At 57.0% G+C, this 26,015-nt stretch overlaps 1 protein-coding gene across 4 annotated transcripts in view; it reads left to right on the top strand.

Annotated features, from left to right (window-relative positions):
• The first annotated feature begins 250 nt into the window (after nucleotides 1-250).
• BCL9L (BCL9 like) overlaps nucleotides 251-26,015 on the top strand; it is a 29,954-nt gene continuing 4,189 nt past the window's right edge. The window contains exons 1-8 of one of the 4 annotated variants that reach the window (XM_053594171.1): nucleotides 251-1,021; nucleotides 7,428-7,484; nucleotides 15,844-15,945; nucleotides 17,170-17,555; nucleotides 18,226-18,345; nucleotides 22,967-23,177; nucleotides 23,333-23,417; nucleotides 23,522-25,811. In XM_053594171.1, the coding sequence (XP_053450146.1) occupies nucleotides 15,920-15,945; nucleotides 17,170-17,555; nucleotides 18,226-18,345; nucleotides 22,967-23,177; nucleotides 23,333-23,417; nucleotides 23,522-25,811 (3,118 nt within the window). In that variant the 5' untranslated portion in view covers nucleotides 251-1,021; nucleotides 7,428-7,484; nucleotides 15,844-15,919. The remainder of the gene's footprint in view (nucleotides 1,022-7,427; nucleotides 7,485-15,843; nucleotides 15,946-17,169; nucleotides 17,556-18,225; nucleotides 18,346-22,966; nucleotides 23,178-23,332; nucleotides 23,418-23,521; nucleotides 25,812-26,015) is intronic. The other 3 variants (XM_053594172.1, XM_053594173.1, XM_053594174.1) reach the window with 3 other exon arrangements.

Genomic DNA, 26,015 nt, shown 5'->3' with positions numbered 1-26,015 from the left:
TGTGTGTGTGTGTGTGTGTGTGTGTGTCCAGGCAACTCTCACTCCTTCCAATCAGTGCAGATAGGAAGGTAGGTTTGTCAAACCTCTCCCTAGCCTGGGATGTTGTTGACATGTCTCCTCCCCAATCCTCAAGAATGGGGAGGAGAGAAGGGTAGAAGCTTCCCTCCCGGCCCCCAGGCTAACCTGCCTCCCGCTAGCCGGCCAGGCGCCTTACCGAGTCAGACCACTGGGAGGCTAGGGGAGCCGGGTTGGGCAAGGAGGCGAGCGAGATGGGGGAGCTCTTATTTTGACAGGGGCCTCTCCGGGCTCTGGTATGAAGGCAGAAGGAGGCAGCCAGAGAGCCCCGATGCTTATTCAGGCTGGGGAGAGGAGCCGAGTGGAGGGGCAAGCGAGGCTCCAGCTGCGCAGGAGAGCCCGGGGAGGCGGCGGCGCGCGGCGGAGCCAGTGGCCGGACATGCCCCGGAGTCGGGGCCGCTGCACCACCGCCGCCGCCCGGAGCCAGCCGGCCGGACGCCCGCACGCCTGGGTCCCCCGGCGCCGCGCCGCCCGGGGACTACGACCCGGACCCTCGGCGTCCGACCAACAATAAGCGCCCAGACAGCCTCCTCCCCGCCCTGCACCCGCCGTCCCCGTGGGCCTCGGGGAAAGTGAAAGGAGGAGGCAAAGGAAGGAAGGAAGGAAGGGAGGAGGAGCAGGAGCCGGAGCCCTGAGGTTTGGGGCCGAGACCCCAGCCCCCAGCCCCGGCCGGGGCGGGTGTGCGCGCTCTCCCGCCGCTGCCCAGCGCCCAAGACCATGCTCCGCGGTTGGGAGGCAGGATCTCAGGCCCCCAGCGATTCCCGGATACCCTCTCCCGGGCCAGGCTGGTATTGAGATCAAGGCGTCCAGGATCAAAAGATCACCGCCTGCGCGCCCCCTCTGCACCTCCAACTGGCGACCAGGAGGACCCTCATCCACCCACCGACCCTGACCTGGTCATGGCGTCCAGCTCCGGCTTGGCGTGAGGACCCCCAACCCACGCGAGGTGAGGGGTGGGCAGGGGGCGAGGGCTAAAGTCATGCCAAGCCAGCAGAGGCGCGTGGCAGGAGAGCCAGTTTGAATTGGGGAGGGGAAACACAGTCTGATTGTCTCTAGCTTTCTGGCACGCACCCCCGGGCTGTTTAGGGGGCGGGGTACGCTCCCAGGGTCAGTGGAGGCCACTCTCAGGCCCCCAATCAGGTTGGCACAGAGGGGAGGACTTAGGGGCAGCTAGGGGACCCTGCCACCCTAGCTCAGAGAACAAGGCCGGCCTTGGGCCAGCTGGAGCAGCGAACCCTGCCCTGGGGGCTTCTGGGAGATGTAGTCCCCCACCCAGGCTTACCAACCCCGTAGGTCTCAGCTCCCCGGCACTCTTCCCTTGGCTGCTGGGAGCCTCCAGAAGGAGGTGGGTTGAGTTGGGGAGGGGGGTCACCCTCTGCCCCCAGGCAGTGCTTATGAGCAGCAGGGGCTGTGACTGCCAAATCTTCCCAAAGATTCTGAGTGGTGTGGGCTTGGCTGGGAGGTGGGGCAGTCACACAGTTCCTTGGAGGTGTCCCTGCACTGCTAAGGGGAGGTGGCCCCTGCCTTGGTCCCAAGGAGCTGTGGGGGCAGAATGTGGGGAAGAGAAGTGAGGCTTAGGCTTCTTGCTTGGCTGGGGTAGTCCTGTTCCAGGGCTGCTGGAATTTGGTTTCAGAGAGACTGAGGAGGTTGAGAAGGAGAATGTCTCTGAGAGTATGGGAGTCTGGAGGGTGACTCTCTGAAGCAATGAAGCCAGGATCAGCTTCTGTCTGTCTGTCCAGCTTCCTTCCTTCCGGGTTTTTCTGACACTCCCTCCCTCCCTCCTCTTTCTGTCTGTCTGCTGCTTGGGGTATGTGTCTGTGTCTGGGGGGACCTCTGCTGCAGGGAGGAAAAGTGTGGCTGAGAGGTGAGCCGAGCATGTGTCGGAGCCCTCAGAAAGGGGCTCCGTGCCTCCCTTGATCTTTTGCCCCCCTCCCAACCTTGGTTAACTGTTTTACCTAGGAAAGTTGTCTGCGTGGTATCTACTATAACCCTGCTGACACCTCTGAGCAGCTTTCTGAATGAGACTTCCTGGCTGGGTGGGCTTCTCCCCTTTTTCTCCCCCTGTCCTCAGCCACTTCAGGGAGCAGCCACTTCTGGGCAAGGGCTCCCTAGCTACTTTGCTGCTCCTCAGCACAGGCTTGGGTCAGGACAGCGATTCCCTAGCTTTACGGGAAGTGCATGCTCAGGCCCTGTCTTTAGGTCTGTTGATAGAGGACTCAGGACAGGGTGATTTTGGGTGAGAAAGGTGAGGGGCAGGGAGGGAGACTGGGAGTCTGTTTCCAGGAAGGAAGGTGATCTGCCTCCTTGGCCTTGGAAGATCAGGCCTGGAAGTCCAGCCTTCTGACCACCTCCCTCTAGGAGTTCTCTGCTTACCCATGTTGCTCCTGTTTGGGTTGGGGTGGGGGTTTGTGTTGGGAGACATCCTCTTGAGGGACCAAATGCCTATAATCTTGGATATGGAGTGACTCTGGGAGTAGCAGGGGATCCATGGCTGGAGATGGTTTCTGAAGGCCCATGTGGAGGCCCAGAATGAGTCACCACTTAGTAGGATTGGGAGTCAAGAGAGAGGGGAGATATCACAGGGTCCTAGGGAAGGATTGGTGGACCACAGAAATCTGGGCTAGCACCTAAGTGGCAATTTGGGACCTAGCGATCTTGTTTGTTGAATCTTCATTGGGCGCCCATAACTTCATTTAGCTGATTCCTGTCTCCTGATTCCTGGTACCTGGGTTAAGCAGGAGCCTTAGGCTGGGGGCTCAACTTCTATAACCAGACAGGAGAGTAGCCTTCTGGACAGAGTCCTAGAGGGTGGCGATGTCAACTCAGCAAGGCTAGAATGCCTGGCACCTGCTTTAGATTAAAGGAGATGCTATGCAAAGGGGGGCTGCCTGCTTACTGGAGTGGGGGAAGTGGGTGTGATGGAGCTCCACGGAGCCCAGGAGTGGGGTGGGAGGAAAGGACCAGGTTGCAGGTAGCAGCAGCAGCTCTGGCAGGAGTGGAGGGAGCCAACTGCCACCCAGCTCTGCAGCCCCTCCTCCAAGGAGTCTAAGAGGAGGAGCTGGGGGCACCCCCACACTGCCTCTGGCACCACACACCAAAGTTCTTTCCCAGCACCCTGAAGCAATTCCGTGGAGTCAGGGTATCTTAAATGTCTAGTCTTCCAGGACGAGAAGAGGCCTGCAAAGAGGTGGGGGGCATTCTGGGTTTTTTTCTGCCCCAATGCTGTATTTACCCTTTCTGGAGTTCTTTGGTTGCTGATAGGCACCTCAACAGCCTGGGCACCCAGGGGTGACAAGGAAATGCATCTTTTCTTTCCTTGCACCAGAGTCCTGGGCACTGCCTGTGCACTGACCTGGGGAGAAGGGGCAGAGAGGAGATGGCACCGTGGGAAAGTGGGCAGCTGTGGGAGCCAAGCGGGTACAGGCTGGGTGCCGCGGGCAGAGAGCCTCTGCCAGGCCCGCTCTCCCTGGGGTGGGGCAGCTGTTCCAGGGACTGGCTCAACCTGTTGAGCGTCTGGCTGCTCTAGCATGGCATCTCTGTCCCTGCCTGCCAGCCCTGATAGCTGCCCACCCATGGCCACACTTTGGGGGCTGTCCCCAGGGATTTGGGATTTGACTGGCCAGAGGGCTGGGATGGGACTGGTGGGAGCTCCTAGCAGGACTGAGGAGGGGAACTAAGTTTCCCCAAGTCCCATCCTTTGACACCCAGAATGGGGCTGGAGCCATTTGGAGAGCTAAGTGGCAGGGTTAGGAGTGGAGAGTGGAGGGGCTAGATGAGGAAGGCCGCAGCACTAGAGCTCCTGAGCTGGTGCATGTCACTTGGACTGGCAGCCCTGGAAGCAGCCTGGAGTTATAGCCTGGAATTTCCTCTGCCTGGTGCCAGGGCCAGGCCTCCAGAGCCCCACCCCCAGCCTGGCCTGACCTCCCCTCCCTCCCTTCCTTGGAGAGCTCTGCCTACCTTCCCTAGAGGCTGGGGGAGGGGCAGACCATAGGGCATTCTGGGCCTTGGAAGGGGTGACTTCCTGGGTGTGGGTATATGTCACACTGCTGCATTCTCCCCAAGGGTCCCAGGAAGTCCTGGGTTTCCAGGAGATGCCTTCCATCCTGCCTTAAGTAGGGGGCATCCCGCATCTGGTAGAAGACCCCTGACTCCAGCATGCCCTTGCTGTCTCCACCCCTTCTGACTTTTGGCCCACCTTGGAGTTCTGCTGATGGGCAGGGAAGGGGAGTCAGGGTGTCACTCTGGAGGAGAAAAGGTGGTCACTGCTGCCCATGAGTAGGGGAAGGGACATAGCTGGGTTCTCCCCCACCCTGGCTTTCCCACCTCACTTTTCCTATCAGTGGCAAAAGTAGAGGCCTCTCCTTTGCCTCCTTTCCAGCAACTCAGACCCTCCCTGCTTGGCTCTGGGCTGGCTGCCTCTCCTAACCTTGGTGTCTTTCTAGGCCCCCTTCCACAGGGGCTGGGACTTCTCTGTCCAGCCCCTTTCCTCCTCCCTTGCGCTGGCTTGTCCTCCCCTCCCCCTCCCCTTCTATCCTCACCCCCCCCCACCAGCCTCAACTGAGAACGGCCCTGAATCCAGCATTTCCAGCATTTCGAAACCAGGATTGTTTTGAAATCCCTGAGTACTTCTCCACCCCCCCCAGACTTCCCTCCTCCCCACTAGCACTGCAGAACACTGTCCTCTAATCTGACTTCACGCTGTGCATTGCAAGGTTGTATGTTTGAGTTTGTGTGCTAGCACATGGCCTTGTACTACGTGTGTGTGTCCATCTCTTACAGTGTGGGTGAATCTTCTATCAACGGTTCTGTGTGACAGGCCAATGCGTGTGTGCTTCTTGAGCTCTCCTGGGCTGTCTCTATGAACATGGGAGTCTCTGTGGGTCTTCAGGGGCCACTCTTGGAGAGTTTGGAGTTCTTTTAGGAGATGTCTTTGCATATATGTTTTGGAGTCGTGTCTGACTCTCAGCTACACGTGTCTGGGGTATTGCTAAAGATAGTGTGTCGGGGGTGTGTCTCTTCCACGCGTATATGTGCGTTTATGCACACATACATGTACTTTGTCTCTCTTCCCTCCTTTCCCTTCCCTGGAACATGTCTGGGGTGTGTAGTCACAGGTCTCTCTGCAGCTCCCTGGGACATGGAGTCCTCTGCCCTTTGATAGGGAGGTTTCCTGGAGTGAGGCCAAGGCTTCTGGCAGTTCTGTGGTCCTTGGAGAGAGAGTGATGGAGTGGAGGAGACTTTGGGATAAAATGTACTGGAGGCTGGGCTCTCGCCTCTGCCTCTCACATATCGCCACCAGCTTCAGGGATCTCCTCACCTCCAGTCCACCCTCTTGTCCTGATGATACAGTGGTGGCTGTTATAGGAGACCCCGTACTCTAAAGGAAAAGGGTTGGGGAAAGGGAATTCACCCTCTAACCATGGGGTCACTCACTTCACTGGGGCAAAGAACAGCCAATCCCATCAGACCCGAGAGCTTGGTGGCAAATTTAAGGTTCAGAAAAGCTGGGTGACACCTGTGGCTCCGTCTGTAAGGTGCCGGCCCCATATACTGAGGGTGGAGGGTTCAAACCCGGCCCCGGCCAAACTGCAACCAAAAAATAGCCCGGTGTTGTGGCGGGCACCTGTAATCCCAGCTACTTGGGAGGCTGAGGCAAGAGAATCGCTTAAGCCCAGGAGTTGGAGGTTGCTGTGAGCTGTGTGATGCCATGGCACTCTACCTAAGGCCATAAAGTGAAACTCTGTCTCTACAAAAAAAAAGGTTCAGAAAAGCTGACTTTTCCAGCTAGGGAAAGGTAGTTAAGCAAGACAGACACTCATATTTCTAGCCTGAGCAGCAGATGGAGGGGCCTGGAATCTAGGCATTTGGGGTGGGGCCAGCTGTCATTGTATCCTTGATCCTGGAAAGTCCTTCTTGATGTTTAATCTTATTCCCTCCTGCTATAGCTGACAGTGTTCTATGGCAGGGAAAGTTCCTGGGTTTTTTTATTTTTTTATTTTTTGTGTTTTGTTTTGGCCAAAGCAGGGGTGGTCATAGTGGAGTTATGTTAGCCTGGGCTGCAGGCACTGGAACCCCTCATACCTCACTGCAATGGAGTATGTTCCCCTAGAAGCACTTGTGGCAAATCAGTGGGCAAGGCGAGGGTTGGGGCAGGAGTGTTTGTATGAGTCAAGGGCCAGTGGAGACAGCAGCAGGAGGTGGACATAGGATAAGTTATGCCTTTTATACCCCTCACTCTGGTGGCCTCTGGTCTCAGAGCACAGTGGGAGGAAAAGAGGGGTAGAGACACAGGTTGGTACAGTGCTCAGTGATTTAGCAGGGGGAGGGCCTCGGCAAGGAATTATCCGTTTGTTTCTCAATCTTTGTCCCTGAGACACGCATACACACGTCACTGTAGATACCTTCAGATGAGCCCAGCAAAGTCACTCAGGTGTCAGTAGAGCAGGGCAGTGCTAGACGGGACCAGCCTCCTCATGCTGGCCGATGCCCCACTCTTCATAAGCCTTGGAAATGAAAGTTGAGCCCAGCCGGTGGTCTGTTCTCCAACAAGTCCCCATCCTGGGCCCAGGAGCAACACAGGCTAGAGAGGGTTAAGTCTGGTTGGCAGGGACACCCCCCCCCATCCCAGTGCAGTGAGAGAGAGAGAGGGTTGGTTAGCAGCTTGCTCTAGTTGGCGTCTCTCCCAGAATTCTTCGGAAAAGAACTCCCCTTTGACCCCCCAGTACAAACTGAGCCCAGCCACCAGCCTCCCTCCTGCCTGCTGTGGGAGCGTCACCCAGCCCCCTCCTACTGAACTGCTAAACCAGACTCCCTCACCCTAGGCCCTCCCAAGCAGACCAGGTCCCCAGGACTTTGCGTCTTCAGGGGACCAGGGCTGTAACCAAAGAGACCACACAGGGACATAAAGCCCACAGTCTTCTTTTCCCTGACCAGCTAACGGAGGATAGCTGGTGCTGGAAGCTGGGGCCCTCAGGCCTCATTATTCATCTCCCCCCAGGTGCTCAGGCCAGGTCATGGGAGTCACTGCCCCTCCTCTCCCCCTGGGGCCAAGCTCTAAGGGGTCTCTAAGGTCTCCGTACTGTCTCCTTCCCTGCTTCCAGGGGGGAGGGGGAGTAGTGTGGTGGGGCAGCTGGGTCGGGCCTGGCTCCCAGCCAATCCACAGAAGTCCTGGGTGGGTGGTGTCTGAGTAGCTCAGAGACTTCCTGGAGCTGCAGGCTGTTTGTACGTGTGTACGTGTTTACAGGCTGTGTGTGTTGGGGTGGGGGTGGGGGAATGGGAGGAGCAGGGGCCTAGATTGCTGGGGGGTGGTGATGGTGGTGGTGGGGCTTCCAGCTGTGACCCTCTCTCCACAGGGAGCCCCATCCCAGACCACACCCTTGAGCCTGAGCCTGACACACATTATTCCAGAGGTGAGAGGTCCATGTGCTTATGTGTGTCCTCAGCCTCTCTGATCTCTCTCTGCAGCAACCGCATCAACCTGGCTTAGCCTCCTGCTTGGCTTTTTGTCTCTTGAGCTCTCTCCTGGCCTTCTGCCCCTTATTTGTCCTCTCATTCTCCTGTCCAGAGGAGGAAGGTCTCCCCTGGCTCCAGGTTCTGACCCAGGACCTGATAGAGTGGGGGTGGGGCTGGGACCAGAAGGGTTAAAGCTGGCCTCCAGTGAGAGTTCTAGCCCTTTCCTAAGCTGCATCTTTCCCCTGGTGCTGTGCAGTGTGTGGTGCTTTTGAGGTGTGTGTGAGGTGGGGAGATTCAGCCCAGTCAGTCTGGAGGGCAAGGTACGATTTCCTGGTTATCCCAAGTACTTGCAATGCCTCCCCCAGCTTTGGCTGAGTGAAAGCCAGGGTGGCCAGGGTGGTTACCAGCCCCCATAGCGTGGTTTCTGCCCTGGTCCCCTAGGCACAGCACTCGGGCATGCACACACACACACACACACACACACACACACACAGCCTCTCTCCTTCCCACCAGCCCCCTCCTTCCTTACTTAGCAACAACTCCCTGAATTCACAACAAACACTCCTGTAGGCTCCCGGTCTGACTAGGGAAAGCTGGAGAAAGCTGGGGACAGGGAGGAGGTGCTTAGCTCCTCCTAGACTATCCTCAGGAGGGAGGAACAAGTGGGCTTCTAATCCATTCAACTAATGCCCCCACCCTTCCCTCTGGAAGCCACTGCCCATCAGGGACAAGGAGGAAGTAGCCCTACTTTCAATTCTGGCAAAGAAAAAAGTAGGGGGCAGTAGCCAGGTGTGGCTGAACAGGTGGGTGGGGGCAGGGCTTGGACTCCACCCCTCACTGGTGAGTCCCACTTGACCTTTGACCTCCCACCTGGGACCTGGGAGGGGCAGCAGACCTCTCCTAGCCTGGGACAACTCTCAGCCTAGCTGCTGTGCTGTCCTCCTGGTAACTTGGCCTTGTGCCCTCCTCTGACCGTTAGGGACCTGGATAGGTGAGGATATAACGGATTGGGGTGGGCGGGGCTGGGGGAGGCCCAAGAACTTTGCTCTGAGAGCACAGCACAGGCCAGGTGGGGCACCTGTGTTGAAGGGTGGGGAGCCGGGCCTCTCTCTTTGATCTTTCCTGGGCAGCCACTGGCCCCAGTATAGGACCTGGTAGACATCAGGCATGGAGGGAGGGTGTCTGGAATGAGTGGTGAGGCCTGGGCACCCATTCTTTCATCATAGCTCAGAGGACTGATACCCTAGTGATTCTGTAGTGTTGTGTAATGGTTTAGAACACAAATCCTAGAGTGTCTGGATTCAGATCCTGGTTCTTCTAATTATAGGCTGTGTACCTTAGGCAAATTACTTAACTTCCCTGTGCCTCCCTTTTCATATTGGGAAAGTGGGGATTATAAAAATACTTTCTTCTGGGAAAGGATTAGATCATGCACGTGAAACATTTAGGACTATTGCAGTTACAGAGTAAATGCTCAATAAATGTTGGACATCCTTCTCATTATTAGTCAGAGCTCTTCACAGGAACTTTTGGCCCTCCCAGGGGGTTTAGCAGGGGAAGAACTGATAGGGAGGGAGTGTAGGGGTGGGGAAGAGACAGCCTTTCCAGCACTTCAGATTCCTGTATTCCCTTCCAGATCCACTTTCTTGCTGCCTCAATTTCCCCACTGTTAGTGCTGGCTGACATCTTGATTGCAAGTTTGCCAAATAGCCATGTGCCTGGAGGAGGCCTGGGGAGTTTAGGACACGTCTCTCTCTGGCTGTCTCCAGGGCCAGCCCTCCCTCCCTGAGGCTGTTTGCTCAGTTCAGCTCTAGCACTCCTCCCACCACCCCAGCCCCTGCTGCTCTGCTCTCACCAGCCGAACAAGACATTCTGTCCTTAAATGGCTTAAATGGCCACCTCCTCTCCTTCCTGGCCTAGAGGTCAGAGACCTTCCTTGAGGAGAAAAGTGGCCCTGTGGAGCTGTGACTTGGATGGCAGCTGTTAGCCCTGCCTCAGGCTCTGGGGTCCCATGAATTCCCTGTGCCCTGCCTGGGCATTTTCCCTGAGTGTGGAAAAGCAGCGCCCAGACCTGTGATACATGTGTAGAGGGGCCCAGATGGGCATGCCCGCGCTGCTGGACACTGATGGGCAGGGGGCATCCTCAAGCCTATCAAGGAAGAGGGGTCATATTAGCATCCATACCTGAGCTTGTGGGTGAGTATGGGCAGTGCTAGAAAAAGTTCTGCCTGTGCCCTGTGTGCCCTGGGGCAGGAGAGGCCCTGGGATGGGAGTAGATGGGTAAGGGGCTGAGGCCTGGGAACTTCTCAGTGAGGAGCCTAGTGGTGGGTGGCAGGAATGGGGCACCCACTGAGAGGGGGAGCTATGCAGATAGGTGATTAAAACCTGGGGATTAAGATGTGGCAGAAGTACCTAGGATACCAGAGTGTCTGGCTCTGAGGCCTAGACTTGGCTAGCAGGTGCCCTGTTTAGGCTGGTACCAAGAGGGGTGGACCCTTGGCTCCAGCCTACCACCTCCCTCTGGGTCCAGAAAGGACACCTCCTTTCCATGGGGCCTGGGGTGTGAGGGCTCAGAGTCTGCCTGGGCCATGCCTCACTGCTGGGCTGGCCATGCTCCTGTGCCCAGCCCCTGAGGCCTGTTCCTTGGGCAGGCTGGGGCTATTTTTGGGATCGGGCTGGGGCTCTGGGGCTGGTTTCAGATGTTCCAATGTGAATGGGAGAAAATGGGAACAGATGCCTGGAGGGTTCCGATCAGCGGGTCCTGCTGGGAGCAAGTTATTTTTAGGGCCTTGTTAACCCCTTGGGGGCTTGTGGGGCCACCCTGAGAGGTACAGCCCTCGCTAGTTAGGAAGAGATCAGGTCTTCTTCCCAGACCCCCCTGCTTTCCAGTACTGTCTGTCAGTACTTTCCAGTACTTCCTCTCCCAGACTCTCCACTCTTCAAAGAGGTGCATGGCAAGAGAGTAACTTCAAGCTTCCTGCCAGCCCGGACACTGCAGGGTGACTACCAAGGGGTCAGGCAGGGAGAGGGGTGCCTGGCACAGGGGAGGCAGGCCATTGTTGAAGGAAAATCCCTCTTTACTCACCTCCTGGAGTTTTGAGATATGGACTTGAGGCCAAGAGAGTGGACAGCCACTCTCAGGGTTCGTGCTTCAGGTTTGAGTGTGGCAGTGAGCCCAGGGATGCCCAAGGGTAGGCTAGCAGAAGGAACTAGCCTCTGTGAGGAGGGCAAAGGAAAAGCCAAGTCTTTGTACTTGGTACTACTGATATGATGCCCATCAGCCCTGCTTTCTTGGTTACTCAAAGGGCAAATATCTGGACAATGTCCATCTTTACCAAATGCTTACATATTTGGGTGCTATGGGAGGAGATAAAGAGGGGGACATCAGTGCAGAGGTGATCTGTTGCAGGCTGGTATGTCTTAGGCACTCTGTTCGTTTCACTACTGTTAACTCATTCTATAAAATTACCCTCATCTTGCAGATGAGAAAACTGAGGCTCAGAGGGATGAAGGGATGGATAAGGCCCCATAACTCAGCAGGGGCAGGGTATGACTGGCATTCTGTCTATAAATTCAGTTCTCGTTCCTTGTGCCACACTACTGGCTCCCAACCCTAGGGTGAGGTTGCTGGAGAGGGGACCTCCTGAGAGAGCAGGTTTATGGAATGGGGTGGGAAGTCCCTGCTTCACAATCCTCTAAGCCCTTCTTGCCTGAGGGTGCCAGGACTGACACCAGAAACCCCGTTTGGCCTTCCTGTCTCCCCTGCAGGAGGATCATAGGCACACATCCTGTCTCATCACCCCCACCCCTCCCAGTGCTGGCCCACATGCTCCTGCTTCCTGGAGGGTCATGGTAGTCTGGATGTCAACTTGGGCTAAGCTCGAGGGCCCTCTAGGTGCTGCTAGTGCCAATAGCTTGGGCCAGCAAGCAAGAGTAAGGGGCTGGAAGGTTGTCTGTGCCTCTGGCAGTACCTGGGGGAGAGAGCAAGCGTTGGGTGAGGTCCTGTCCGCCCCATGGTGCACTGGCTGTGCCAGCAGTCTGAAGCACTCCACTCCTCCCACAATGGCCCCATTGTTCCCAGCAGCCAGGCAGTTTGGAGGAGGTTCCTCAGGCCACCCCTACCCCCCTAAATAGGGGCCAGATTAACCCTTTGGAGGACTAAGGCCAGGTAAGGGCCCACAGGGATCTGCCCTGCCCATCTCTCCCTGTTCTGGGAGCCCAGGCTTGGGAAGTTACCTTCTACCTACATGTACCAAGCAACAGGCCACCCCCTGACATCGGGGTCTCCCACAGGGTAAGGAAGAGCACCTAGACCCTCTCCTACCCCCATCCTGTTACAGGTGCCAGAGGGCAGGAAGTGCTAGTGGGGTGGCGGGCAGGGACCAGATATATTTGGGCTGGTGGGGCTAATTCCAGCCACCACCGCCTGCCCTAGTGGCTTCTGAGCTCCTTTCCTTCCTGTGAAACCAGAGCTGGGTTGGGCCTAGCTCAGGATTTCGGTGGATTTAAAGAGGCAGCACCCTCTCTGCCAGCCTGGCTTCCTTTCCTCCTCCCCAGGTAGGGTCTGGGGCAGAGAGAGGGCTTGAGAGCTTCTTGCTCCTCCCTTGTCCTGGGCCAACCCCTGGCACTTGCCTCTGTTGGGGTACCAGGCTCTTGGCAGTGTCTCTCCCAGAGCCCTGGGCGGGTGGGGTGGGCGGGGGTGGGCTGTGGTTTCCTGTGTTGGCTGTTTGTGCCTGGCCCAGAGTGCCCGCCGCCTGCCTGGGCTTCCTGCCCTGTCTTGTTTCCTTGTGCCCCCCACCTCCCCTTCCCCCTCCCCCCTGTGGGAGGGAGCAGCCAGGGATTGGGCAGTAGTCTTTGGGGGCACCCCATTGCCAGGGCATGATTGCTTCCTGAAGCCTGGCTATACTGGCTTTGGCTGTAGGAGCCAAGATAAGTAAGGTGGCCTCAGGCCTATCCAGGCAATGCCACTTGTATCTGCAGGCTCCAGAAGAGACAGTGGGCAGAATGCCCCCCCACCCCCAGGCACCCTGTTCAAAGATTCCAGACTAGAAAGGTCTGGGACCAGGGAGTTCCATGGTCTTGCAGAGTTGGGATTGTCAGACATCCTGGGGCTGCAGATCGTTGATTTGCATGGCCTCCTTTGGCACCTGGTCGGGGAGGTAGGGAGAGCTGCTAGGAAAAGAGCTAGGGAAGGCCCCCTAAGCTTGGAAGTCCCTACACAGAGGTCCCAGAGTGACACCTTGGTCCTTGAGCAAATTTCCTGCTGGACTATGAATCCTTGACCTCCCCACCCGGCTTAGTCACCACCTCAGGAAGAGGAAGTGACCTGAGTGGTAGAGGAGAGCTTCTAAGGAATCCTGACACCCAGGAGAAAGGGGACTTGGGAGCTTGTTTCTGGAGGCTGTATCTCCCCAACCAGAGGCCGAGGAACTCACCCCCCTAACTCCCCTCCCTCTCAGCAGGGGGTCCTGCCAGCATTGTTTTCCTCTCTGGAGCTGTCTGCCCATTGCATGTGGGAGCGTGGACCCTCCAAAGCACTTTCTCACTGCCTTTTTGGGGTGGTTTTGAGCTAGTCAATGAGACGAGTTGGTCAACTGGTAAACCAAGCAGAGGCTCCCAATGGGGGAGGGGGGCAGCTGGAAATAGGTTGCCACTGGATGTGGGAGTTCCTGCCCTACCTGTGGCAGTTCTGTGTTGAGCAGAGCTGATACGTCACACCTGGAGAGTCTTCCTTGCCTCCCTCCTCCAGCTGGGCTTAGGCCCACTTTAACACTTGGGCTGCCAGCTCCCTACCTCCATGTTACACAGAGGAGGGCACATGATCTGAGACTCTTTGTCTCCGCAGCCTTCCCCGGGCACATTCTCCTGGGTATGCTCCTGGTCTTTCACTCAGGTGACTTGCACCTGCTCCCTGTGCGTAAGCGTGTTACCCCTCCTCATTGTACTCCTAAGAGGAAGCCACAGCGATATGCTCCCACCGCTCTGCTTTGTCCATCTCAGGGGCTCCTGGCCTGGTACTTGGAAACCCCCTTTGCTCATTTTAAAAATGACAAATGGTACCAGCTGGGACTCAGCCCTCCTGCCTCTTTACGTTCAGGCCTTCCAGGTGTCTTCTGAGTGGTGGAAGAGGAGGGGTCTTTGGGAGCTGAGGCAGCGACTCCTCCTGAGGGGCACAGGGGGAGGTGTGAGATGGGAAAGTCCTGACTCATCCAGGCTTGACTCAGCTGGCCCTGTGGCTGGGTGGGAGAGGGGGTGGAGTCCGAGAGGGGAGGGTGACTCTAAGATGCTTTTGGGGTGGAGCCTAGGCCTGACTGGCCTCTGGAGAAGACTAATTTTCTATCAGCCCCTCCCCGAATTATGACATGTCCCCAATTTTTGAGGCTTATAAACATAGGAGGTAATGAATGTCCTTTGGTCTCTTTCGCTCCCCTTATAGGGCCTGGGCTCTGGCTAGAATGTGGGAAGCCCACCTATCTGGGGTAGGCTCAGACGAACAGTCATGGGGCCCCTGGGAGGTCACTGCAGTGTGTGGAATGAGGGTCCCAGCACTGCCACGTACTGGTTACTCAACCCAAGAGCACCTCACTTCCATTTCCCAGACCTCAGTTTCCTCATCGTGAAATGGGGTAGCTAGTTTGGGGAATCAGTGAGGTGGTGAAGGGGACAGCCCAAGATGCATGTTGGATCCCCAAGTCCAAGAATCTTCAATGACTTCTGCCTCTGCTCTTCCCTGCTTGTGATTGATTCTGGAGAGGGGGGTGGCAGGCTGCTTCCCAGCCAGGCCCTGGACTTTGGAACGTTTCCCTGAGAAGCCTTCTTCCCCAGACAAAGCTGGAGTGGTGGGGAAGGCCAGTAAGCCCTAGGGTTAAACTAGGGTTAGACTCCCATGGGGTGACAGATAGAGTCCCCTCATCCCGAGGCCCCAGCCCAGCCTCCACCAGCCCTGCAGGGAACGGCAGGAGTGTGTGCCGGTGTCTGGCTGGGTCTGTCACTGGGACAAAGCTCCCGGGCCCAAGAATCCTTTCCTTTCCTCCTCCACCTTTTACCGAGATCGGCGGCTGCGAGGGTGGTGGTGGGGAGGGTGGAGACGGGGTGGGGGGGGCAGGGCAGGGGGCGGTTGGGCGAGGCTTCTGTGTCCGTAAAGTCTGTTGATGTGTCTGTGGCCGTGTGTGTGCTTCTTCGTGACTACCAGGCTCAACTTTCTAGGGCTTCCCTGTGGCCGGCCTCAGTCTTTTCATCTGTTTAATGAGTCGGGGAGTTCCCACTCAGCCCTCCGGCCGCCTCGGCGTTGCGCGCGCCCCAGGCCGTTTCAGCCGCTGGGGATCGGGCCGGCGCTTCCCTCGCCCTCGGGCACACCTCCGCGGGTTGGGCGTGAGCGCGCCTCTAGTTTTCTGGGCTCCGTGCGTGTCTTTGTCTCCCTGTCCACGTGTGAACTGTGAGTGTGTGTGAGTCAAGAGTTCGGGTGCTTGTGGGTCTCCGCGCCCCTGCCCAGCGCGCCTAGAGCTCGTCGAGCCTCTGCCCGGCCCGCGCGCACCCAGCCCCTCGCGGGCCGTGTCAGTGTGTCTGTCCGCGCGCGCAGGGCCTGGAGAACCACGCTGCAGTCCTCTTGCTTGCTCGCTTTCTGCCTCGCTGGCTGTCGCTCGCTGGCTCGCTCAGTCTCTCCGCCCGGGCTCTGTCGAAGGGGGCGGGGTGGGGGAGTGCAGGCGGGGGGAGGGGAGGCTCCTGCATTCTTGTGGTCGGGCAGGAATCTGAGCCAGCGTTACTGGTCTCCAGAAGAGCCCAGCTGCAGCCCCAGGGCCCCGCCAGGCCTCTCGCTGCCCGCCCGGGCCTGCTGGGATGGGCACGGGCTAGGCCTGGAGCTGGGGGCGGGATGGGGCATTGCACCCACCCCGGCCCCCTTGGCTGCAGGAGCGCCCCGGGGCTGGGCGCAGCGCTGGGGGCGGGGCGCAAGGGGTTCCCCACCCTGGGTGAGGGGCGCGTCTGGGAGCGGGAGTCCCTCTGGGCCGGAGCAGACCTCGAGGCCGCCCTACGCGGCACCTTTGTAACCCTGCCTTTTAGTTCATTTAGCCTCTGCAGCCCGTGGTGGGGGGGGGAAGCTTGGTAGCGACTGCAAGCTCCCTGAGGGCAAGGTGCGGGAGGGATGGGGACAGGACTGGCTTCTAAGATCAAGACCCCATCTTGTAGTCCTCCCTTTCCAGTCCCATCCTACCCTATCCAGTTCCCTAGTCCCAGGGCTGTTGGGTCCTCCCTTCTCCCCTCCCCCATCACACCCCCTCCCCAAGTCACGAGTTTTCTCTTTGGGGCTTGTTGCTGCAGTCCGTGCTCCAGTACCGAGTACCTGGCTGGGCCCTGGGCACGCACAGGGGCCGTAGCCCCACTGTGTGTGGGAGCCATGAGGATCCTGGCTAACAAGACAAGGTGTGTGGGTGTCGTGGAGGGAGGGATGTATGTGTGTGTGTGTGTGTGTATAGAGTGTGGGGAAGGGAAGGGCCCGGTGGTGATGAGGCCCAGGCTGTATAGGCTGGGAGAGCGATCCCCCTACCCCCACCCCAGCCCTTGCACCTGGCTCCCAGGCCACCAGTGGGCAAAAGTGGGGTTTAGTATGGAAAGGCCTGGCCAGGGCAGGAACCGCAGCCAGCCTTGGTGTCTGGGCCCATGGAGCAGAGGGCACTGGCAGCCAGCTACGCCTGCTGCTTCTGGTCCCTTCTCACTCTTCCCTCAAAATGGCTTGAGCCCTACTGTGGGGTCAGATGGTAGTCTCTGGCCTCCGTCTAGCTAGGGGAGGGAGCTGGAGTTGGGGGTGGTGCCTGCTTCCCTCCTCCTCCCCTGGAGAAGCGGGCAGACAGGGCCAGGCGGCAGCAGCAGGACAGCAGAGCTGAAATAAATCTGAGCTGGTGTGGAATGAGGGGGGATAAATATCCTCTCCAGTGATGTGATCTTTCCAGCGGCTATTAATAGGTCTCCGGGGAGGGGCAGGTGGCGGGGGGAGCGGGCTGGAGCTTAAAGGGCCCGCAGCCTAGGCTGTAGGAATCCTTGGCTTCAAGCTGTACTCCCTTCTGGTAGACACACTGCTCCCTTCCCCCTTTCCTCCTGCTCCTTCCCGCTGGCCCACCCTCTTCAAGCCTTTCCCTCCAGCTCTGGGGAGGTTTCTGGACCAGTGGGTACCAATCTTGGGTGTACTTTTTCCCACCTCCCCTGGGAGATGGGACTGGGGCATGAGCAGTGACCCCCAGGTCCTGTGGCCCTTCTCTGCTAGTGTTGGTACACGTGGGAGTGGAGGTTTGAGACCTTAGAAGGAATCTTGAGGACAGCAAACCCTAGAAGAGAGAGGATGCTTAAGTACTGTTCAGGTGCTAGAGGAGAGGGGTTGCCTCAGAAGCTTGCAAGGCTGATGGATGTTGGGGCTGGGGATGGGTAGATCCTGCCAACTCAAAGCCCTGGTTTTCCTTTGAATGGGCGGACATCAGCCCTTGTCTGAGGGGCTGTGGAGGGTGGGAAGGAATAGCTGGTGATCTTGAGATGCCACTCATCCCACCCTCCCTCATTAGGTGAGGCAGGATGGGGTAATTCAAGTCATTAAAATCCAAATATGTATAGCCCCTAGCAAGATTAACTTTTCACATCTCTCCTACCTTCTCCCAGGTTACCCCACCCCAGGAGGAGAGAAGTTCCAGGGAGCCCACCGCTGTCCCCCCGTGGCCACTGCCCCCCTGCCCCAGCCAAGCCAATGCACCCAGAAAATAAATTGACCAATCATGGCAAGACAGGGAATGGCGGGGCCCAAACCCAGCACCAGAATGTGAACCAAGGACCCACCTGCAACCTGGGCTCAAAGGGGGTGGGAGCGGGGAACCATGGGGCCAAGGCCAACCAGATCTCACCTAGCAACTCAAGTCTGAAGAACCCCCAGACAGGGGTGCCCCCTTTCAGCTCACTCAAGGGCAAGGTGAAGAGGGAACGGAGTGTGTCTGTGGACTCTGGAGAGCAGCGAGAGTCTGGGACCCCATCCTTGGAATCAGAGGCTAAAGGTATTCTATTTCCTAATCCCTGAGACTGTAGCATCTTCCACAGTTCATGGCCCAAATGTGCTGTGCTGGGAGATCATCTCTCTGCCCACCTCGGCCAGTCCTCATCCCCTGCCCCCTCTCCAACATTTATGCAGAATCGCCTTCCTCTTACCCCATTGCTTCCACCAACCAGGTCATTCAGGATCAATGTTGGCCAGGGTGCCACCCATGGAGGGGCCACACAAAGTGATGGGCCTTGCTGTCTCCTCCTTCCCTGCCTTTCTTCCAGTACCCTAGAGGGGGAGAGGGAGGTGCTCTGGGGTGAGGAGCAGACCCTCACACCTCCTGGGAGCCTCCTGGTATCCCGCCTGGTGGGAGCAGTTTGGGAGCAGACACTGAGGCCTGGAAGAGTAACAGTGGCCTCCCCCTCCTCCCCAGCCCTAATTAGAACCAGTTGTGGTTGGGGATTATGCTGTGCTTGGTGTTGGGGGGGAGGGGAGACAGGCAGCCAGGGCTATAGAGAGAAATCAGAAACAAATGGTGGTGTGGTGGGGGCCAGGGGCTGGCAAAGTGCCTACCATGGCCTGGGCAGTGCCCTTAGAGAATGGGTCTGGGAGGGACGCTGGGTGTGGGAGGACAGGACCTCTGGGCACTCACTCTTACCCTGCTATCCTCCATGCTGCCTGGGCAGAGGTGGCACCCCGGAGTAAGCGGCGCTGCGTACTGGAGCGGAAGCAGCCATACAGTGGGGACGAATGGTGCTCTGGACCCGATAGTGAGGAGGACGACAAGCCCATTGGGGCCACCCACAGTGAGTGCCCATTGATGCCACCATGCTGTGGCCGGTGGTACCCCTGGGTGGTGGTGCCTGGAGGGAGATTCTCTTTCCTTACCTGGGACTTGAGAGGACTGAGGAGGCTGGACAGTAGTACGGGCCAGGAGCCCTGGCTCCTTCTCTCCCTTCCCATCTCTTAGACTCTATCCTTCCTTGCACTGTGACAGCCCAACCCCGGCCTTCTGGGTGGTCAGTGGCCCTCTCTCCCTAGGGACTTAAGGTGGGGCGGGGTTTACTCAGGTGGCTCCTTTCCTGGCCACACCACCTATGGCCCTATCCATGAATTCCTGGCCTATGCTGCCACCTACTGGCCAGAAGAGGGAGGGCAGTGAAGGTCCCTCTTCCTGGGGAGTGGGACAGTTGGTTCCCCTGTGCAAAGCCAGGCTGAGCTTTGTGAGCTGACACTGAGCTGTGTCTCTGGTGCCCTTCCCTAACCTCTGACTGACTCCTGGCAAGAATCTGGGCTGCATCACTAGAATAAGGAGTGGATGTTTGATCAATGTATGTGTGGGTCTTCTATGAGTAATGGGGAGAGCCACATATAACCCCTGCTCCTGGGAAGCTCATACACATTTTTTTTTTGGTATTTCCCCTCACAGCTCATCTGTCTGGGTAGAGAGACAATTTAAAGTGTAAGAAACTAGCCAGAAAAAAAGAAAAAAAAAAAGAAGCTAGCTAGAGAATGTTAAGTTTGAACTTCTCAAAGGCAGGGACCATAGAAAGAAGAAAGAAAAAAGTATGCTGAATACGGCAGCGCCTGTGGCTCAGTGAGTAGGGCGCCAGCCCCATATACCGAGGGTGGTGAGTTCAAACCCAGCCCCAGCCAAACTGCAGCAAAAAGATAGCCGGGCGTTATGGCGGGCGCCTGTAGTCCCAGCTACTTGGGAGGCTGAGACAAGAGAATTGCCTGGGCCCAGGAACTGGAGGTTGCTGTGAGCTGTGTGATGCCACAGCACTCTACCAAGGACAATAAAAGTGAGACTCTGTCTCTACAAAAAAAAAAAAAAAGTATGCTGGATAATTTGTTCTATCTAATCCTTAAACTATACCTGTGACGTTGGTGTTATTATGATGCCTATTATAATAGGAGGAGGAGGAAGGAGAGTTAGCAAATGTTGAGGAATGAGAAGACTATGTCTGTGGAGGGTGTGGTAGCTGGGAATTCATAGGCCATCCAGTCTCCCAGGACGTGCCCCCCACCTCGCCCTGTGAGCCTACTATGAACACCCTGCATCCCCTAGTCCCACAACCCCCAAATCACTTTTAAAGCATTAGGCTGCACTGTTGTACACATTTAGGAAGACAAGGAAAATACATACAAGAAATTGCTGCCATCCTGTACCCAGGCAACCACTGTGACAATTTTAATTGTACTGACGTTAGAGTGTTGAAGAATTCCTTTTTTTGTTTTTGAGACAGAGCCTCACTGTGTTGCCCAGGCTAGAATGTTGTGAGCCTCACAGAAACTTCAAACTCCTGGGTTCAAGCCATCTTTCTGCCTCAGCCTCCTGAATACCTAGGACCCTAGGCACCCACCACAATGCCTGGCTAGTTTTTAATGAGACAGGGTCTCGCTCTTACTTAGACTAGTCTTGAACTCCTGGGCTCAAGGGGTCTTCCTGCTTCGGCCTTACAGGTGTGAGCCATTGTGCCCAGCCTGTTGGAAAAAATTTTTTTTTTTTTTTTGAGACAGAGTCTCCCTCTGTTGCCCATGGTCAAGTGCTGTAGAGTCATATCTCACAGCAACCTCAGACTTGGGGGTTCAAGCGATCCTTCTGCCTGAGCCTTCGGAGTATTTGGGACTATAGGCAACTGCCACAATGCCTGGCTAATTTTTCTATTTTTAGTAGAGACGGGGGGAGTGGGGAGAGTGGGGGGAGTCTCATTGTGCTCAGGCTGATCTCAAACTCCTGATCTCAAGCAATCCATCCACCTCAGCCTCCCAGAGTGCTATGATTACAGGTGTGAGCCACCATGCCCAGCCTGTTCTTTTTTTTTTTTTTTCCCTCTTTTTTGGAGACAAAGTTTTACTATGTCGCCCTCAGTAGAGTGCTATGGCATCACAGCTCACAGCAACCTCTAACTCTTGGGCTTAAGCAATTCTCTTGCCTCAGCCTGAGTAGGTGGGACTATAGGCACCTGCCACAGTGCTCAGCTATTTTTAGAGATGGGGTCTCTCTCTTGCTCAGGCAGGTGTAGAACTCCTGAGCTCAACCATTCCACCCACTTGGGCCTCCCAGAGTGTTAGGATTACGGGGGTGAGCCACTGTGCCCAGCCTAAAATTCCTTATTGAAATAAAGTCTATCTCCCTTCCCATAGCTTATATCCAGGAGCCTTATTGTATGTACTGAGCATCTACCTTCTTCTTCAGCCAGCCCTCAGACACTGAGATCAACTCTTAAGTCCCTCCCCGGTTCCCAGACGTCTGACTGTGCAGTTCTATGAAAAACTGGAGCAACAGTGGCCACAGCAGGGCCTGTATAGTGGGTCTGTCAGAGAGAAGGTTTATCCAAGGAGGGCAGCCTGACACTGGGCCCACAGGAAGGTGGCTGCTGTCCTGGCTTAAGTTTAGAGCTGGAGTGAGTCTTGCTCTGCCACCTACACTAAAGCACCATGGCCCAATCACATCTCACTGCACCTCCAAATCCTGGCCTTAAGCCATCCTCTTGCCTAGCCTTCCCAGTAGCTGGTACTACAGGCACGTGGTACCACTCTGGGCTAATGTCTAAAATTTTATGTAAAGATGGGGTCTGTCTGTGTTGCCCAGCCTGATCTCAAACTCCTTGCCTCAAACATCCCCTCCACCTCAGCCTCCAAAAGTGGGAGGGGTTATAGGCATGAATCACTGCGCCTGGCCAGGAAGTTTGAAGATGCTGTCGTTTACCATCTGCAGGCCAGGTGCTTTGACTTGCTTTTCTTGGCATGGATTTGGGTCTACCACTCACCTAGACCTATTGATGACTAATTGTAGATTTTTCTTTTTCTTTTTTTTGACACAGTGTCTCAAGCTGTCACCCTGGGTAGAGTGCCACGCTATCACAGCTCACAGGGACCTCAAACTCTTGGGCTTAAGTGATTGTCTTGCCTCAGCCTCCCAAGTAGCTCTTTTTTTTTTTTTTTTTTTTGAGACAGAGCCTCAAGCTGTCACCCTGGGAAGAGTGCCGAGGCATCACAGCTCACAGCAACCTCCAACTCCTGGGCTCAAGCGATTCTCCCACCTCTGCCTCCCAAGTAGCTGGGACCACAGGTGCCCACCACAACGCCCGGCTATTTTTTGGTTGCAGCCGTCATTGTTGTTTGGTGGCCCGGGCTGGATTCAAACCTGCCAGCTCAGGTGTATGTGGCTGGTGCTTTAGCTGCTTGAGCCACAGGTGCTGAGCCCTCTTTCTCTTTTTTGAGTCAAAGTCTCTGTTGCCCAAGCTGGAGTGCTATGGCCTCAGCCTAGCTCACAGCAACCTCATACTTCTGGGTTCAAGCGATCCTCCTGCCTCAACCTCTCAAGTAGCTGGGGACTATAGGCACTCATCATGATGCTGGGCTAATTTTTTCTATTTTTAGTAGAGATGAGTGTAGATTTTTTTTTTTTTTTTGGTATAAATTTATGGGGTACAAATGCAATTTTGTTACATGCATAGATGGTGTAGTGGTAAAATCAGGACTTTTAGGGTGTCCATCATGTGAATAACATGCATCAGACCCATGAAATCATTTCTCATCATACATTCTCTTCTCCCGCCCTGTAGATGTTTTCTAGGCCAGGATTTAGAGGGACGTATGCAAACTTCTCTTGGTGCTAAGAGTGGATGGTCCTGGGAGTGTTCGCAGTCGGTCAGCCTTCTCTGACTCCCTATTTTTCAAAGTGATCATTTACTTTGACATAGTTCTGAACCTGCTATTAAAAAATACATTTCTTTAGCTTGCCACTGTGCAAGGTTGGGGGTATTTTGATAGATGAAAAAGCTTTGAGGGATGATGTGTCTTACTCATAAAATCACTAAGTCAGTTAGTTTCAATCATCGGTTTGTGAAGCCTCTTTGCCTTCTACCTGCCATCCATCCCCTGTCACTAGATGGTGTATGCGTGCCCACGTGCCAGGACAGTAGCCTGAGGGGTGAGAGTAGAACTCAGAACGGGGATTTGGAGTCCTGCCCTGGGCTCAAGTCCTGGGTTCAAGTCCTGATGTATTTGTGCACACAGTAGCCTGAGGGGTGAGAGTAGAGCTCACAACAGGGATTTGGAGTCCTGCCCTGGGTTCTTCCTCTGTAAAGTGGCATGGCACGGCATGTTCCTCCCAGGTGTATGTTCACACCCCTTAAGTACCGGTGGAATGCTGGGCCCCTAGAAGCCTGTTGGAAAGGGCCACCTGTTCCCTTCCCCTACCTCTCCACATGGTCACCAATCTTCCCATTCTAGTCAAAGACTGAGTTAGGGTAAGTTAGTGTGGAAACCAGACTTGGGAATGCATGGACTGCAGCCACACGTGACCTGGCAGGCGGAGCTGTAAGGCAGGGAGGCTCCCTGGGAAGGGAGTATCCGCTGGCTCTTCCTTGCCTCTGGGCCACTCACCCCCTTTCCTACCCCTCTCTCCTCATGCAGATTGTAATGTAGCAGATCCAGCCATGGCGGCCCCCCAGCTGGGTCCTGGCCAGACTGCCCAACTGCCCCTCAGCGAGAGCAGCGCACCAGGACCCCCACATGGGCCCCCTCCAGGCCTTCGGCCTGATGCCCCTGGGGGCGGGGGAGGGAGCGTCCCTGGAAAGCCTCCCTCACAGTTCGTGTATGTCTTCACCACCCACCTGGCCAACACGTAAGTGCCTTGGGGGAGGTCAGTTTCACTCTGTCTGGGCAGCACCCTTCAGCCTGAGGTCCTGAGGGAGCCTGTGCGGCGGGTAGGGTAAGCTAGGTTCTGGGTGGGCTCTCATGCCTACCTCTCTGAGCTCTGTGCCTGACCCCCTGGTGCAGGGCGGCAGAGGCAGTGCTGCAGGGCCGGGCAGACTCCATCCTCGCCTACCACCAGCAGAATGTGCCTCGGGCCAAGCTTGACCAGGTGAGCATGGCGCCTGGAGGGCACCCTCACAGACCTGGGCATGGTGTCTCTGTGGGCGGGACATCCTCTTACCTATCTCATACTCTGCCTTTGTCTAACTGCAGGCCCCCAAAGTGCCCCCCACCCCAGAGCCGCTGCCCCTGAGCACACCATCAGCCGGCACCCCACAGTCCCAGCCTCCTCCACTGCCACCACCGCCGCCCCAAGCCCCTGGCAGTGCCCCACCTGCTCTGCCCCCAGAGGGGCCTCCTGAGGACACCAGTCAGGACCTGGCCCCCAACTCGGTGGGAGCTGCCAGCACAGGTGGTGGGGCTGGGGGCACCCACCCTAATACCCCTACGGCTGCCGCCAACAACAACCCTCTGCCTCCTGGAGGAGACCCCAGCGGTGCCCCCGGCCCTGCCCTGCTTGGGGAGCCTACCCCTGCTGGAAATGGGCAGCGCAGCCTGGTGGGCTCTGAGGGGCTATCCAAAGAGCAGCTGGAGCATCGGGAACGATCCCTTCAGACGCTTCGAGACATTGAACGGCTGTTGCTGCGCAGTGGGGAGACCGAGCCCTTCCTCAAGGGGCCCCCAGGAGGAGCGGGAGAGGGGGGCCCTCCAGCACAAGCCCCTCCTGCCCCCCAGCAGCCTCCCACAGCCCCCCCCAGTGGGCTGAAGAAGTATGAAGAGCCCTTGCAGTCTATGATTTCACAGACACAGAGTCTGGGGGGGGCCCCGCTGGAACATGAAGTACCTGGGCATCCCCCGGGCGGGGACATGGGGCAGCAGATGAACATGATGATGCAGAGGCTGGGCCAGGACAGCCTCACACCTGAGCAGGTGGCCTGGCGCAAGCTGCAAGAGGAGTACTATGAGGAGAAACGGCGGAAGGAGGAGCAGATCGGACTGCATGGGGGGCGTCCCCTGCAGGACATGATGGGCCTGGGCAGCATGATGGTGAGGGGGCCCCCGCCTCCCTACCACAGCAAGCCTTCTGATCAGTGGCCACCTGGGGTGGGCGCACAGCTGCGTGCGCCCATGGATGTCCAGGATCCCATGCAGCTCCGGGGCGGACCTCCCTTCCCTGGGCCTCGTTTCCCAGGCAACCAGATACAACGGGTACCTGGCTTTGGGGGCATGCAGAGTATGCCCATGGAGGTGCCCATGAATGCCATGCAGAGGCCTGTGAGGCCAGGCATGGGCTGGACTGAAGACTTGCCCCCTATGGGGGGACCCAACAATTTTGCCCAGAACACTGTGCCCTACCCAGGTGGGCAAGGTGAAGCAGAACGATTCATGGCCCCTCGGGTCCGGGACGAGCTGCTGCGGCACCAGTTGCTGGAGAAGCGGCCGATGGGCATGCAGCGTCCCCTGGGCATGGCAGGTGGTGGCATGGGGCAGAGCATGGAGATGGAGAGGATGATGCAGGCACATCGGCAGATGGATCCTGCCATGTTCCCTGGGCAGATGGCTGGTGGCGAGGGCCTAGCAGGCGCTCCCATGGGCATGGAGTTTGGTGGAGGCCGAGGCCTCCTGAGCCCTCCCATGGGACAGTCTGGGCTGAGGGATGTGGACCCACCCATGGGCCCAGGCAACCTCAACATGAACATGAATGTGAACATGAACATGAACATGAACCTGAATGTGCAAATGACCCCTCAGCAGCAGATGCTGATGTCACAGAAGATGCGGGGCCCTGGGGACATGATGGGGCCCCAGGGACTCAGTCCTGAGGAAATGGCCCGGGTTCGGGCCCAGAACAGCAGTGGCATGATGGGCGGCCCACAGAAGATGCTTATGTCTTCACAGTTTCCTAACCAGGGCCAGCAGGGATTCTCTGGGGGCCAGGGACCCTACCAGGCCATGTCCCAGGACATGGGCAATACCCAAGACATGTTTAGCCCTGAGCAGAGCTCAATGCCTATAGGCAATGTGGGCACCACCCGGCTCAGCCACATGCCTCTGCCTGCTGCGTCCAATCCTCCTGGGTCCGTGCATTCAGCCCCAACCCGGGGGCTGGGCAGGCGGCCTTCAGACCTTACCATCAGTATTAATCAGATGGGCTCGCCAGGAATGGGACACCTGAAGTCGCCCACTCTTAGCCAGGTGCACTCACCTCTGGTCACCTCGCCCTCTGCCAACCTCAAGTCTCCCCAGACTCCCTCACAGATGGTGCCCTTGCCTTCTGCCAATCCACCGGGACCTCTCAAGTCGCCCCAGGTCCTCAGCTCCTCCCTCAGTGTTCGATCACCCACAGGCTCACCCAGCAGGCTCAAGTCTCCCTCCATGGCGGTGCCTTCTCCCGGCTGGGTTGCCTCTCCCAAGACGGCCATGCCCAGCCCTGGGGTCTCCCAGAACAAGCAGCCGCCAATCAACATGAATTCTTCCACCACCCTGGGCAACATGGAACAGGGTGAGTCTACTGGGCAGGCATGTGGGCACTGGGCTCTGGCATGGAAGCGTCCAAGGTGGGTTTGCTTGTGCTGGGTCTGGGCAGTGAGTTAACTGTCTGCACCAAGGGACCCAGAGGTGGGTGGCTCTGCTTGCAGGGCAGATAGTGGCAGCTGTGTTCATCTTCTGAGCATTTTCAGGGGTCATACTTGGGGCTTAGGATCTT

Source organism: Nycticebus coucang, chromosome 6 (genome assembly GCF_027406575.1).
Source record: "Nycticebus coucang isolate mNycCou1 chromosome 6, mNycCou1.pri, whole genome shotgun sequence".
NCBI classification, from domain to species: Eukaryota; Metazoa; Chordata; class Mammalia; order Primates; family Lorisidae; genus Nycticebus; species Nycticebus coucang.
This window is presented reverse-complemented; position numbering and strand designations above follow the sequence as displayed.